This window comes from Onychostruthus taczanowskii, unplaced genomic scaffold, assembly GCF_017590055.1.
Source record: "Onychostruthus taczanowskii isolate IOZ18803 unplaced genomic scaffold, ASM1759005v1 scaffold53, whole genome shotgun sequence".
In the NCBI taxonomy this organism is placed as follows: domain Eukaryota; kingdom Metazoa; phylum Chordata; class Aves; order Passeriformes; family Passeridae; genus Onychostruthus; species Onychostruthus taczanowskii.
In genome coordinates this window covers 5,018,391-5,031,666 of record NW_024502902.1, presented here as the reverse complement: position 1 = coordinate 5,031,666, position 13,276 = coordinate 5,018,391, and the positions used below count along the sequence as shown (strand labels likewise).

Below are 13,276 nucleotides of genomic sequence, written 5' to 3'. Positions count from 1 at the left end.
TTTAAACAAGACTGATCTGTGTTGCATTAACACAACACAGCGATGTAGTACAACTCTCTGAGTTCCAATTTCTAGCAGATATTTATCCTCTGCTAATGGGAGATGACTGTCACAGTGACCTAGACTTAAACTCTAATGCTGGCATAAAGGGCCTGATCCTCATTTGCATTGAAGCAACTTTGCACTGCTGCCAGCGTGAATGGGAATGGGGCCCAAAAAAAAAAACCAAGAGGGAGTCAATAGTGGCTTGCAGGAATGATTTCATTTTATAGAAGCTATATTTTAGACGTAAGAAAGAAATCACCAAATGCTTTGTATTCAGTTTTATTCCTATGACTTCTAAAGAGATTAAAAATAAAGAGTCTCCTTTGGGAATGTTTCCAAGCTCGAAGTTCTGGAAGTTCTCTGAATCCATTAAGTTAATTGTGTGAAGACACATGTCACTCACACACAGCACAGAGCTGCAGCACCATGGTCAGCTTTGCTCTGAACATCACAGCTCAGGCAGGGAACACACCGAGCTGAAGCACAGCACACACAGCAGGAGCAGCCCAGACAGGATGAATGCAGCTCTCTTGGTGTCAGCAAGGCAGCTTCACAGGACCAGGGAGTTCTCTGAAACCGTGGTATTTGTTGCCTAGTGAGTGGACTGGATGAGGAAAGAGCAGGATGCAGCCTGAACTCTGCCTGGACTACATCAAAAAACAGGTCGCTCCACTGAGTATTTATACTGCCATAAAAGCTATGGCACTCTATTCTACCTACCCAAAACCCACAAAACATCTCCTGATAAGAAAAGCTTTATCCATTACTGGGATTTCACTGCTAAGCCTACTAGGATATCAGAAAACCATACAAGCACTTGAAGAAAAGCACCTGTAGGGAAAGAAGATAATTTCAGATATTGTCAAATTGCTTTTCCCAGTTATAGGAGAACCTTAAATAAATCACCTTAAATAAAGATTATGATGCATGCACACACTGCATAAATTTGGGAAATTATTTGGACCAACTTTCTTGGTGTAGATATTTGTCCCAGGTAATGCTACATTCTTTGCTGGTTTTACATTTGTACAGATGTTCAGAAGTGTAGCACAACTGTGCAGTAACATGTTGCTGCATCATGTGGTGAAAATATAGACCACCACATAAATGAAAAGAGCTTTGGGTAAGTAAGGACATAAACTTAAGATAACAGATTTTCTCCACTAAAAAACGGATCTTCAAAATCTCCTTTCTTTGAAAAGAACTTGACATATTTGTTCCACTGTATTTAACTGAAGCAAAAGGCATTAATGCTTGAAAAAAAAATCTCAGCAACTGAATCCTTCCTCAGGGAAATGGGCACATGTAACAGAAGCACAGGGCTGAAGGAACCTGAAGAGCTATTTAGCAGTTTTACAGGGTACCAGCATGCATTTTTACAAGCAGGCATAGAATGGAAACTGTCTGCTGGTAACTTGTACTTATTTAAGAGTGGATCAAAGAAAGCTAAGAAGCTGGCAAATGGGACAAAACTACTTGTTAAGAAAAACCTTTTGTGTGCTTTCCATACTGCTCCTACTCTTCATGTGTTTCCTTTTGGATAATCACAAGCATCCTCATCTTCACAAGCATCCTAGTGCTGCTGAGCACTCTGAGCACCCAGAGACCTGGGGACTGTGAGCACAGACATGGCTAATGATAATAACCTCAGAAACTCTCACAGGATAGGCTCCTAGGTACTGCAGGAAACTCCCATCAACACACACAGTGCCACATCACAGCCAGGCCTTTGCTGATGTCTCTACCCAGTTGTGTGGGAGATGATTTCAAACCCAGACAACTGCAGTTGTAAGTGCAGAGGCTCTTTGCTGCTGTGCTTCAGGATCTGTTGTGTGTAAGCTGGCAAGTGTCACGGGCTTAGCTGGTGGCTCAGATCTGATCAGATTTGAAATGTGTCAGGGTGCTGCATGTACAGTGATGTCAGGAGCTGGAGTGAACTGCACACAGCTAAATGGAGCTGATGACTAACAAAACAAGCTGATTTTTTAATCAAAAAGGAGAGCACATGCCAATGTGTGCTAAAATTATGTGCTAAAGAACATCAAGGAACTAACTATGCAAACTTCTGGATGACCTGAGGTAGAAAAACCACAAAACAAGTCTAGCAAAAAAGCAGGCTGCTTTTCAAATGTAAATATTATTAATTAAATTAATAGTATGTGATATACCAAAGCATAAAAAAGAACAGCAAGTTTCAAAAAGAAACAAGACTCTTCACCCTGATATACAACACTACATCCAAAGACCATATTCTTTTTTATGTCAGCCCACAAACTCACATTCAGTTCTGGCTGTCTGATATGGTCTATTGCACCATCAGCTACACCAGAATTTGTGCAGGCCAAGACACTCTTGTAGAAACTATCATGGGCATAGTGAGGAACATGATAAAGACTGCACAGGTAAAGGTATGGCCACTGCATTAGAGATTTTATTGTGCACAACAGTAAATTGATTGGAGAAATAAAAAAGATCAGTTGGCAAGAGACTACAGGGAAATCAGAAGGAAAAAAACAAACCACTTTGAAGACTGTTATCGCCACATTAAAAAGAGAAAGTGAAATCTAGAAACTGAAAATCTCATTACTCCAACATCCCTGTTCCAAGGCTAAATAACACCATAATACCATGTTTATTTCTTCTTCTAGTTTCTAAGTTATTTCAAAGCTGTGCTGGCTTACAGAGGAAGTTCCAGCTAGAAATATAAAATTCCATTGCCATTATCTGGGTAGACACTTCAGGATCAATGCTAGCCTTCAGTTGATCCTTCCCACTCTTGATCACAGCGTCCTGAGAACTATGAGAAAATACACTTCCTTAATCTTAATTTGGCAATTTAAGTACTGAAAGATCAGAACTTAAAATTCCACATCTATTTAACACTTGGTTAGTTGTCATTAAGCAAATTGGCACTATGCACATTTCTGTTAATACCATCCTAGTTAATCAGCAACCATTACCACTCCCTGATTACACAGAGCCAGCCTCCTGGAACACTTCCATACGTTTGTGGACTGAAACAGGCTAACTGCACCCATATTTCCCATTTATTCCCCAGGTTCTGACCCAAGGCACTCAGTGAATGACACAGTGGGAGCCTCGTAGACTGGCAGTGGGATCTGAGATGGGAGGGAAGAGAGGATGTTTTATGCTGGGGGAGTCTAGGAAGGCTCTAAGAACAGTTATCTGGATGGAAATAAACTGAAAACAAAAATCCCAGCAAACCTCCTTACATTACCAACTGCATTTAATCTCTGGGAAGATTAAATGTTTCAAACATGATGTTCAAACCACGAAACAATAAGCATGAATACATTATTTTTATAGGTACTTTTAACCATTTTTTCCCCTGAAGCATTTTCTCAAAAATAAGTATTTAGACAAATGTTTCCTTAACCACAATCTCTTCCATTTTTTCACCCAAAGACACATCTTAATACTTTCTCACTCTGCTTCAGTCCTTCCAGAATCAGAGAGCACAGGATATCCTGTGTAGTTATATACCTGCTTTCCAGGCTGAAGGGAAAGAAGTACGAATAAATTAAGCTTAAATTTAAGCTTAAAGAAGTTTAATTTTGCAAGGCACTGAACAGATATCCTTAATTAAGCCCATGAGCACTTCACAATTTAGGTAAACAAGTGGTATTTTGTAAACAGGAAGTTTTTCTGCTAAAAAACTAGAGTCCTTGCTTAGGCAATGAGACCCATCCCACTGAAATCAGTAGGAGTTAGACATTTGGCACGTCTGCACAGTAAAGCCACCTATATGTGTCACTTTAATGCCATCTCAATAGGCATTTTTTGAAGCTTAAATATGCCCCAAACCTCACTGCAAATATGCCCCACATATGTAACTTATGCCATGATTAGAAATGTCTGGAAACTTTATTTTTAAACTGTGTTTTATCAGAAATGAATGGTTTAATAGAAGAACCAATTTCCTCAGAAAGGTTTGTATACTTCGCAAGAATGTCATCACAGAGATTTTAATGTGATATTTCTAAACCATGTAAGTAGAAGACACTTGGGTTGGTTGGACATGGGACTCAAATCCCTGACTAGTTTGGTGCCCATGGTCCCAGGGATTACTTTACTCCCCTGCTTACTGCCACTGCTGTATGGCACTACACTGTGCTTTTCAAAGGCCTATATTTGTCCTATGAAGGATTCTTCTACTTCTTTTCCTTCAGCTCCTGTGCCAGTGTTTAATGAGAGGCTTCCTGCCTGTAAGAACACCCCTGTAGCACCATGGTGCTTCCTGTTTGCAGGACAGAAACACCTGACTGGCTCCAACGCTCACTCAAAGGAGGGGTGTTGTTTAACTCTCTCGAGCTCTCACCCTTCTCACTGCAGCTCTTCCTTCATTGGCACTAAAAGGTGCAGGGCTGCAGAATGCCAGAAGTGCTGCAGATTAGAGCAGAAGTGCTTGGAGAGCATGGGGCAGCTCAGGGACTGGAACACAAAGACGTGAAATGGGTCATGTCTGAGGCAGAGCTGAAATGATGTACTACAGTTATGGAAAAGAAGCTGTTTAGACTTTTGTAAGCAATATCACAAAGTTCTCCCAGTGTGGAGGACATTCCCAGGGAGGACATGGTGAATCACAGAGCACAAGTTCCCATTGAGGAATTTATGAGGTTCATTATTTAGTATCAGCTGCTGATTTAGTATCAGCTGGATTCAAAACCCGTTTGAAAAGCCATCAATAGGTTGTAAAGCATTTTTCCATGTTAGAGTGTGTATAAATTCTAATAATTTGATACATTCCCATTGAAGAGTCCAGCATCTGATTTCTGTGATTGTGAATTACCAGATTGTCTACATGTAAATAGCATCTGTATCCTTGACAACCAGACTTTATGACTGACTCATTCAATGAGGTCATGATTCATTGTCAGAGGTATCAAAATTCATTACCTTCTTTCACAGTACTTTTCCTGCCATTAGGTTTGTGCCAAATCATAGTAACTGAGATTTCCTTACAGACAGGAACAAAGTACTAACCAAGAAGCAAGCAAAAGCAGGGACTAATCCAGCAAAAGCAATACATAAATGAACCTCACATTCAGACCAATCCCCAACAAAAAGAAAAAAAAATCATTTAAATGGATAGAGATGCAATTTGACATGGTCTAAAAAGAGAAAAAGGTGATTAGAATCCTCTTCAGGCAATATGAAATATTCAACTGCTCTCTCAGCCTTGCACAAATGTGAAGAAAGCAGCAAAGAAGTGTCTGCACACACATGCACACAGAGATTCCTGAACGGCCCTGGGGGTACAAGTTTACTTGACACAATGCTGTGTATAAGAGATGACAAATCCTCAACTCCCATGGACTTTGAGGCCAGATGGAATCAAACCAGCACCTTCTTGGTCTGACAGGAGGAATGCATTCTGTTTTGGCTGAGGAATCCTTGACTGGGTCGCCTTCACCTTTGAATTTAAATCTCTCCATTCACTTCCTTCTTTCTTATGCTATTCTTCTTTATCCCCCAGTGCAAACTTCAAAATCTGTCTTTCTTTCCCTCTTACCTTGGAGGTTTGTTTTACCTTGTTTCTCATTCCAGTCTTACCATGCAATACAGAATGTGCCAAATCTGTTGTGTTGTGCCATTTATATTAAATGCCATGGAACTAACTTGGGTGATTTTAAGACTGAAATTTTTAACTTGGAGTAATGACATTTGTTAATTTTTTGTCAGACTCATATACCTAACCAGCTGGTTTCTTTACAGAACTAGAATTTTGATAATTTTCATAATCCAAATTTACAACTTTAATTGGTATATGCCTTTTTTTTTTTTTTAATTGTATGAAGAATTTTAAACAGTGCTGCCCAAGGGTCGGTTCTTTAACTGCTCAATATGGGAAAAGCTTTATTGAAACCATGGGTTTTATGTGCACTAGATAAGGCTCCGGCCTCTCTTTCAAGGCAAAGAATTTCAGCCCTAATTTAGTATGTAGGGGATAATTTTAGTAGTGTGAATAAGTCCAGCTTAGCTCAAGAAATTGCTTATGTGTCTGCCCCCCTTGTTGATTTAAAATACCTCAGAGTAGAAAATCAGTGGAGAGTATTACACATCTTAGACTTCACTGCCTATGCTGTAATGGAACTGTGACACAATATACAGCAATAAACAACCAAACCTGAATTACAGTTGCAAAGATAAATCTGTTAATTGACAAGAAAGAAAGATTTTCTTTGTTTTTAAAATATTCTGTCATATGCTTACATGCAGGTGTTATAAAGAAATTACATGTCCCACACCTGAAGCAGATTAGTTAATACAGTGACTGGACTCAGAAGATCAGACATCTGCTCTGAGCTCCACCAGTCTCCAAACCCACTCATAAAGATGACACTTTGGCTGCCTAAATCGAGATGTACAGCAACCTTGAAAGCACCTTACAGCTATCCTGCCTGCCCATCAGCTGCCTTGCCAAGAGGGCATCTTCTCCTGTAGGTCTGTGTTTATCTGCCACTCCTATATGGATACTGCAGAGTCCCTGTGGTGACTCAAACCATTTGGTGAACCAACTCTTGATCCTTGTTACCAGCTTCAGTATCTTTTCCTCATGTAAATGGCTGTGTCTTTACCTTGTGCTGATTCCAATCTGACTGTCTCAATCACATAAATTAATCTCAGCCTCTAATTCACAGCAAAATACTGTCATATGTCACAGCTGGGAGGTGTATTTTCCTGAAGTACATCTTATAGGAAACATTTTCCCTGTTACACATCTTTCTTTATGTTTCAGGCCCTGCAATCACTATCATATATGATTCTCAATATGAATGCAGTACTAAAATCTCTACCAGCACTTTGTTTCAAGACATAAAATGATGATTTTAAAGTGCCTGTGTTGATCCTGCCCTACAAACAGGTATTATAAACCATTTAGTGAATAGTGTACAGACACTACAGTGATTTAACTTTAAAAGCTGTCCTCTATGGACCACACCTGAACAGACAGTTGTGAATACTTCATATATGAAATTCAATCAATGATGGCCAATTTTGGCAGATCAGTTAACCCATGTAGAAGAACTTTTTTCTCTTGGAAGCACAGCTTTTTCAATCAATGTGTTGAGACTGATTGATTTTCTATATTCTTCCTGCATCTGGTGTTCATATTGAACACTCCTGCTGTTACTCTACCAATTGCTACAAGGGAAAACTTGGTTAGATTTAAGCTATATGTTGTATAAAGAGGGTGGCCAAACTCTGGAACATGGGGCCAGGGAGCATGTGAAACCTCAGAGTTTGGAGACTCGACGCTCATCTGTACAAGGTGCTGAGCAACTGGGTCTATGTTGGTCCTGCATTGAGTGAGTGTGGATGGTCTCCAGAGCGCCCCTGCAATCCCTTCCATTCTTTTGTGCCTTTTTTTTTAAACCTCATTTACATTCTCAAAACAGAAGACCAAGTATACAAACCTTAACTGAATTCTAAAATCAGTCAGATCATCAATTCTAAAATCAATCAGAAAACTACCTAATATTTACTGTGTTCTGATGCCACTAGTCCGCTCTGATGGAATCCATTGCTGCACAATCTTACTCTGCACCTGGACAAAGCTCTATCAAGCTTCAATTCTGAGCTTCCTGCATACTATACTTGAGTCTCTGAGTCCAGTCTTTCAAAATGGCCACAGCACAATTGATGTCTATTTACTCATATCTGTTAAAATTCATCCTGCTTTTATACTCTACTTGTTAATAGTGAAAAATATGCTACTAAACTGATACTATAGCTTCATTTTATTAAATTAATAGGTTTTTACTCAGCCTTCTTTTCTTCAGGACAAAACATGGAAAAATGAGTGGCAACATGACTGGGTAAAGTGTATGTAAAGGCTAAATAGGAAGTGAGCAATGTCTTTACATTTCTCCTAATGCATTTCTAGCTAGGGTCTGCCCAATCCTCTCTGAATTTCACTCTGTTAAATGATGTTCAGTAAAGAGTTTCAAGCTTGTCCAGTACAAAAAGGAAATGTTTTGTATTCTTTGTCTAGGAAGAGCTAAGACCTGGGAAAGCAATAAGAATTCAGCAGTAAGCTGCACTGGCACAGGTGGCAGGTAAAGAATGTAAGAAGGCAAAGCCCTTCTTTAACACCTTGCCAAATCCCAAAGCAGCATCTATATTTGAATTTTCTAGTCATAGTCAAAATGCACAAAACCAAAGTCACACTTCCTTTCCCCATGTGGGTGTCTTTATAAACTGTATGTGTTAGCTTCCCCTCTACTTAAGGCAGTTCATCTTTCTCTGACAGCAGCCCCTCATTCTCTGTCCCAGAAGAGACCACCCTTCCAACCTCCTGTGCAACATACCTTCAGGTCAGACACATCTCTGTAGCACTGCTCAGAACGGGTGTGATCAGAAAGCTGCACGTTCCAGAAACATGGGAGCTGATAGACAAGGAAGGGATTTTGTTTGATGACTGCATTGAAGATATCCTAGCAGAAAAAAAACAGAGAAACATTTGGGTGTGTTGTTTCTACTGTGTGAGGTGATCTCATCTCCTCCCCCAGCTGACTCTCCTTCTCCCCCTCACAGGCAGAAATTCCAGTGGTGATGAAAGGTGGAGTCTCTAAACCTTTCTCCACAATTCTGTTGCCTTGGAGGGTGCTGTTAATCTAAGGTGTGATATATAGATCCAGACAAGAGGAACAAGCTCTCCTGACACACAGAGCTGAGGGACTCCAGCAAAGTTTTCTAACATTCATCTTGTACTGCTGGCATGAGGTGTGGCTCCTGTTCCAGTCACCAGGGAGAGTAACAGGCAGTAAAAGACACAGTGCCTGCTGGTTCTGATTACTGCACCACTTTTTAACAAAGGGGAGGGAAGCGAATCTGGAAGCTAAATTGCTTCAAGGTGAATTACTAGACGTGACTTTAGCTAGCACTTTATTGTTGCAACAAGTACTCCAGGTACTTTATGGATAAGGCATGTAGGACAGATTGCAGAGCAGCCTACACCATGAGGGACAGAAAGTGTTTTGCCCCTAAGCAGCCATTCTGTTGGAGAAGTACGTTAAAAGGACAATCTGAAGGTAAGGTATTAGGGGAAGACACAAGCAGCCCTCCTCTGCTCTGCAAAATTCTGCCCCATGTAGGTATTAGACGGCAACTCAGGATCTGACTGAAAAGACAGTGAAGCTGCAAGAATCTTTTTAATGATCCTCAGGAGTTGTTGAATCACCCTGCAGAGATGCTGTACAAAGTGCACATCTCCATGTACACAGTAAGGAACGTGCCTCCTTTGTGGTGACTGGTCAGGAGCCAGAGGTTGCTCAGAAGGAGAACAAATATCTAAATATGACGCTGGACTGAGTTAACATGTTCAAGCTGTTGAGCAAGAATTATTGGTTCAGGTCTAGTATTATGTTAACAGCGTTTCTGGGTTTAAACCGAGAGCTGGAAAGAAGCACAAACTGAAAAACTGTATTTCTATGTTTAGGCACACTATTTCTTCTCTAGGCCTCAGCTGCCTATCTGTAGCAGGGAGACAGCAGCACTTTTGTCTTTACAGGGCTGTTGTGGCAAGGAGTACATTAAAAGACATCTGGGACTCATCTGCCAGAAAACAGTAAAGAAATGACAGGAGACTCTTAAAGCTAAAGTCTGATTAGACAATAACCAGTAGGAAAAGACACAGTTTATTTGGACTTCTGGTGCCTGGAGAGTTCTGTGTTAAAGAAGGGAGGACAGAAAATGAAAACTTGAAAACCTCTTTTGTCCCTCTTATGAATCATCTGAGCAGAGGAGGTAAAAATGTCAGTGTTGTAAGAGGAATCAAACTTTGTGATTAAAGCTCCATTCTGTTCCACATTTTGCCCAGAATGATTCAACAGATGTTGACTACAGGCACAACAGCTTTCCCTTGCCTTTTCCCACATCTCATCCCCTCTCCACTTCTTTCCTTCCCCAACCCATGGCTCAGTGCTTGTCCCACAGTCCTGCAATGTCCTACTCACCTGGTCAGCCAGTGAAGTGGACAGCATGCTCATTAGCTCCCGCTCCGCTGTCAGTCTCCACATCTGCTCCCACTTCATCTTCCGCAATTTATCGAGGAGCAGCAAGATCACCCCTGAAGGGAAACATGGGGCAGAGACAAAGGGAACCCATGATGCCATGTACCAGCCAAGGCCCACCCTGCCCATGTGCTGATTCAGCAGCTAAAACACTACATGAAGTTATCTGACACATCTGATTGCAATCTTTGAAACTTCTCTGAGGAGCAGATTGTCAGTGCTGGTTACAACCTAGACCTTGAGAGGGCCAGCCATTAAGGCACCAAGTCTGCACAGAACGGGATCCTCAAATGGGAAATTTTAACTTGGAAGAAAGGTACCTCAACATGCATTGTATTCCTCAGTTGCTTTTTGGCTGGCAAAATTCCTAGTGTACAAGAAGGGAAAACAGCGGAAGCAATGATGCTGTATTGAAACACCAGCAAAACCTTTCCTACAGTGTCTTAGAAAAATCTGCTTGAAAAATGAATTTGGAAAGGCTTAGATAAGAGCGCTGTCGTGGGGAATGAATGCAGACTGAAGGACCACAAAGAAGGAGTACTGATAAACAGCAGCCTTGCAGGCTGACAGAAACCACCCAGTAAAATCAGTGATGGGTTCTGTGTTGTTTCATATCTTCATTAGTGCAGGGAGGAAGTAAACAGAACAGTAACGACATCTGCAAATGACATTTAACAAGAGGTCTTACAAAAAAATATCATGGCAACTCTAGAGAACCATGGCAGCTACACAGAAGAATATGAAATGACAAAAAGCAGGCACAGGGAAAAGCTGCCTCAGGGAGTCCAAGTAAACATAAAACAAAACAAAAGTAATGAGAAAAAGATGTAGTCTGAATGCTTAAGAAAAACTCTCCTAAAACCGCTGCGGTGAAATAACTAAAAATGGCAGATAAACTACTTTATTTCACGAGTCTTTCCAAATCGGACTACACCAGAATTAGAAAATGTACCTGGAAAAGTGCTGCTCTGGTTGGGAGAGGACATAGGTGGTTCCAGTTACTTCCTGTATTTAGTTTCTATGACATGGCAAGTTTCTTTCTAGTAAAACCTGGCACTACTATGAATAAAAAGCAAACCTCTTCTGGCCATGCATTTTGTGGCCTATATTAGTTGTGTTTTCCATTTAGTCCACCTGGTCCCCAAGGATGCTGGAACCTGTGCTGGTGGGATCCCCTTTCATCTTCAGTCAACCTTTCTGCTTCCAGAGGTTGGATTGGAAAGGGACGCATTGCCACAACATGCTACAGTCTATTTATGCCAGTTTGTTTGTCTTCTCTCCAGCATAAGGAAAGCCTACTTTGGAGCATGTAGTGTGCATGCATGAGCTTCTAAGAGAGCCATTATGCATTCTCTGAAATTCTACATCAGTGTGAAAGAGGTTCCTTGTGCTGCAGCAATAAACTGGGTGGGAGATCACCTCTCTGGCAGAGGATTTTTTTCCAGCTGGAAAGAACTGTCAGCTTTGCAGTGAAATGCAGCTGAGAAGGTTCTTTATTAAGAAAAATGAAGAATAATGGTAAGATTCAGTTAACTGCAATAAAATAGTTTTTATAATTCATAGACAATAGGCCAATTTTTCTTAATTTCTCTAAGCCTCCAGTCTGAGGAAGAAAAGGGGAAATATTTCAATATGTGCAGTATTATCTTTTTTTTTGACTTCCACTTTTATGCTAGCAGCAGATTATGGCATTGCAGCTAACAAGACTATGATGTCCTGAGGGGCTATCATGGTAACAGCTGAGAGTGGAAGAGGCAGATGGAGTGAAAAAACTGGAATATATGTGAGAAAGGATGTACTAAATTATAATGCAATCATGGCTACTGAAAATATTCACAAAGTTTTACTGTTTCACCATCAAAACTAATTTCAGTGTGACTTCTATTTTAATTCACCTGCAGGCTTGAGTTTAACACCTTTGTACAGTTTGTATTTAGGCTTCTAATTTACTGCTGCCGGAGAATACTTATAGGAAGTTTAACTATTTACTTATCAGTATTAATGAAAAGAAGATATTTCTACTAAGAGGAGAATTTAATACTGCTCACTTACTTAGTGTTATTGAGTCCAAAAGCAAAGCAAAAGCATGTGTTTTGGGAACTTTTAAAACAGTTCACACAGAAGAAAAATTAGGTTTTTTTTCAGAACTGTGAACTTCAGGTTCTCCTCTATATTGTTGTGTTGCCAACAGCAAACATAACAAATGAACTAACTTCAATCTACACAATTAGTTTGCAGGCAAAATGTCTGAAATAAGGAAAATATTTGCCTCAGGACCCGCTTCCCTCAGAGTCAAATTGAGTGAAATCTCAGACTACATTCAACATGACATACAGCTGAACATAAGGGGAAAAGGGACTCGCTCTTATCTGCTCTGCTGGGAGAAGAAGAGACTCGAGGAAAAACAAGAAATGAAAGGAATATTTTATTAACATCTGGCCCCAGGCAGCAGGACTTCTGATCTTTTGAGAAGTGCAGCATCTTCCTGCCCTAACCTACCTGAGAAAAACAGAAGGAAAGCTTGGCAGCAAAAAAAGAAAAAGAGAAAAGTGGCAACCCAAACATCTCATGAGTATTAAACAAATTATGATCAGCCACAGAACACCCTATTTTCTTTGTCCTGAGGAAATAGTTCAGGCATATCCAGAGATGTAAATATCTCCAAGATCTAGGAGAAAAAGAATGCTTTATTATTAAATTTGTGGAAAACATCCTAGTCTTGTTATAACTTGAATGGCATTTCTCTCCTGATGCTTGATGAGATTTTGCTTGAACTACCAAAATTTGACAGATTCTGAACTGCTCAAATAGGCAAACAAACACGAAAGCAAACAAACAAACAAAGCAGTTTCTCAAAAATGTCATTTAAGGACACACTAAAAACACAGCTCCAAAAGCAAAATAAAAAAATTCCCCCTAAGCACAAAAAAAAAAAATTGGTGAATAAATTGAATAAAACAGGGCAATAAACCTGAATTAACATATTTGGATTAAAATGTTTCAGCTGGAAAGCACTGCAAAAATTTTTTGGTACATTTTAAACTCAATTTACTTGAAAATAATTTTAATCTCAAAATTGATACAAATTAAAAATTGTATTGAAAATTATTACAAGATCTGAAAAGGAAAATAAATTTTCTATTTATTTAAACTAACCAAAGTTTGGGAGTCACCTTTTCCATCCTATTCCCATT

The 13,276-nt window shown here is 39.9% G+C and overlaps 1 protein-coding gene across 4 annotated transcripts in view; it reads right to left on the bottom strand.

Annotated features, from left to right (window-relative positions):
- LARGE1 (LARGE xylosyl- and glucuronyltransferase 1) overlaps positions 1-13,276 on the bottom strand; it is a 272,087-nt gene that overhangs the window by 34,587 nt on the left and 224,224 nt on the right. For all 4 annotated transcript variants that reach the window (XM_041416690.1, XM_041416691.1, XM_041416689.1 and 1 more), the window contains 2 exons: positions 10,026-10,138; positions 8,379-8,504 (listed from right to left, as the gene is read on the bottom strand). In XM_041416690.1, the coding sequence (XP_041272624.1) occupies positions 8,379-8,504; positions 10,026-10,138 (239 nt within the window). The remainder of the gene's footprint in view (positions 1-8,378; positions 8,505-10,025; positions 10,139-13,276) is intronic.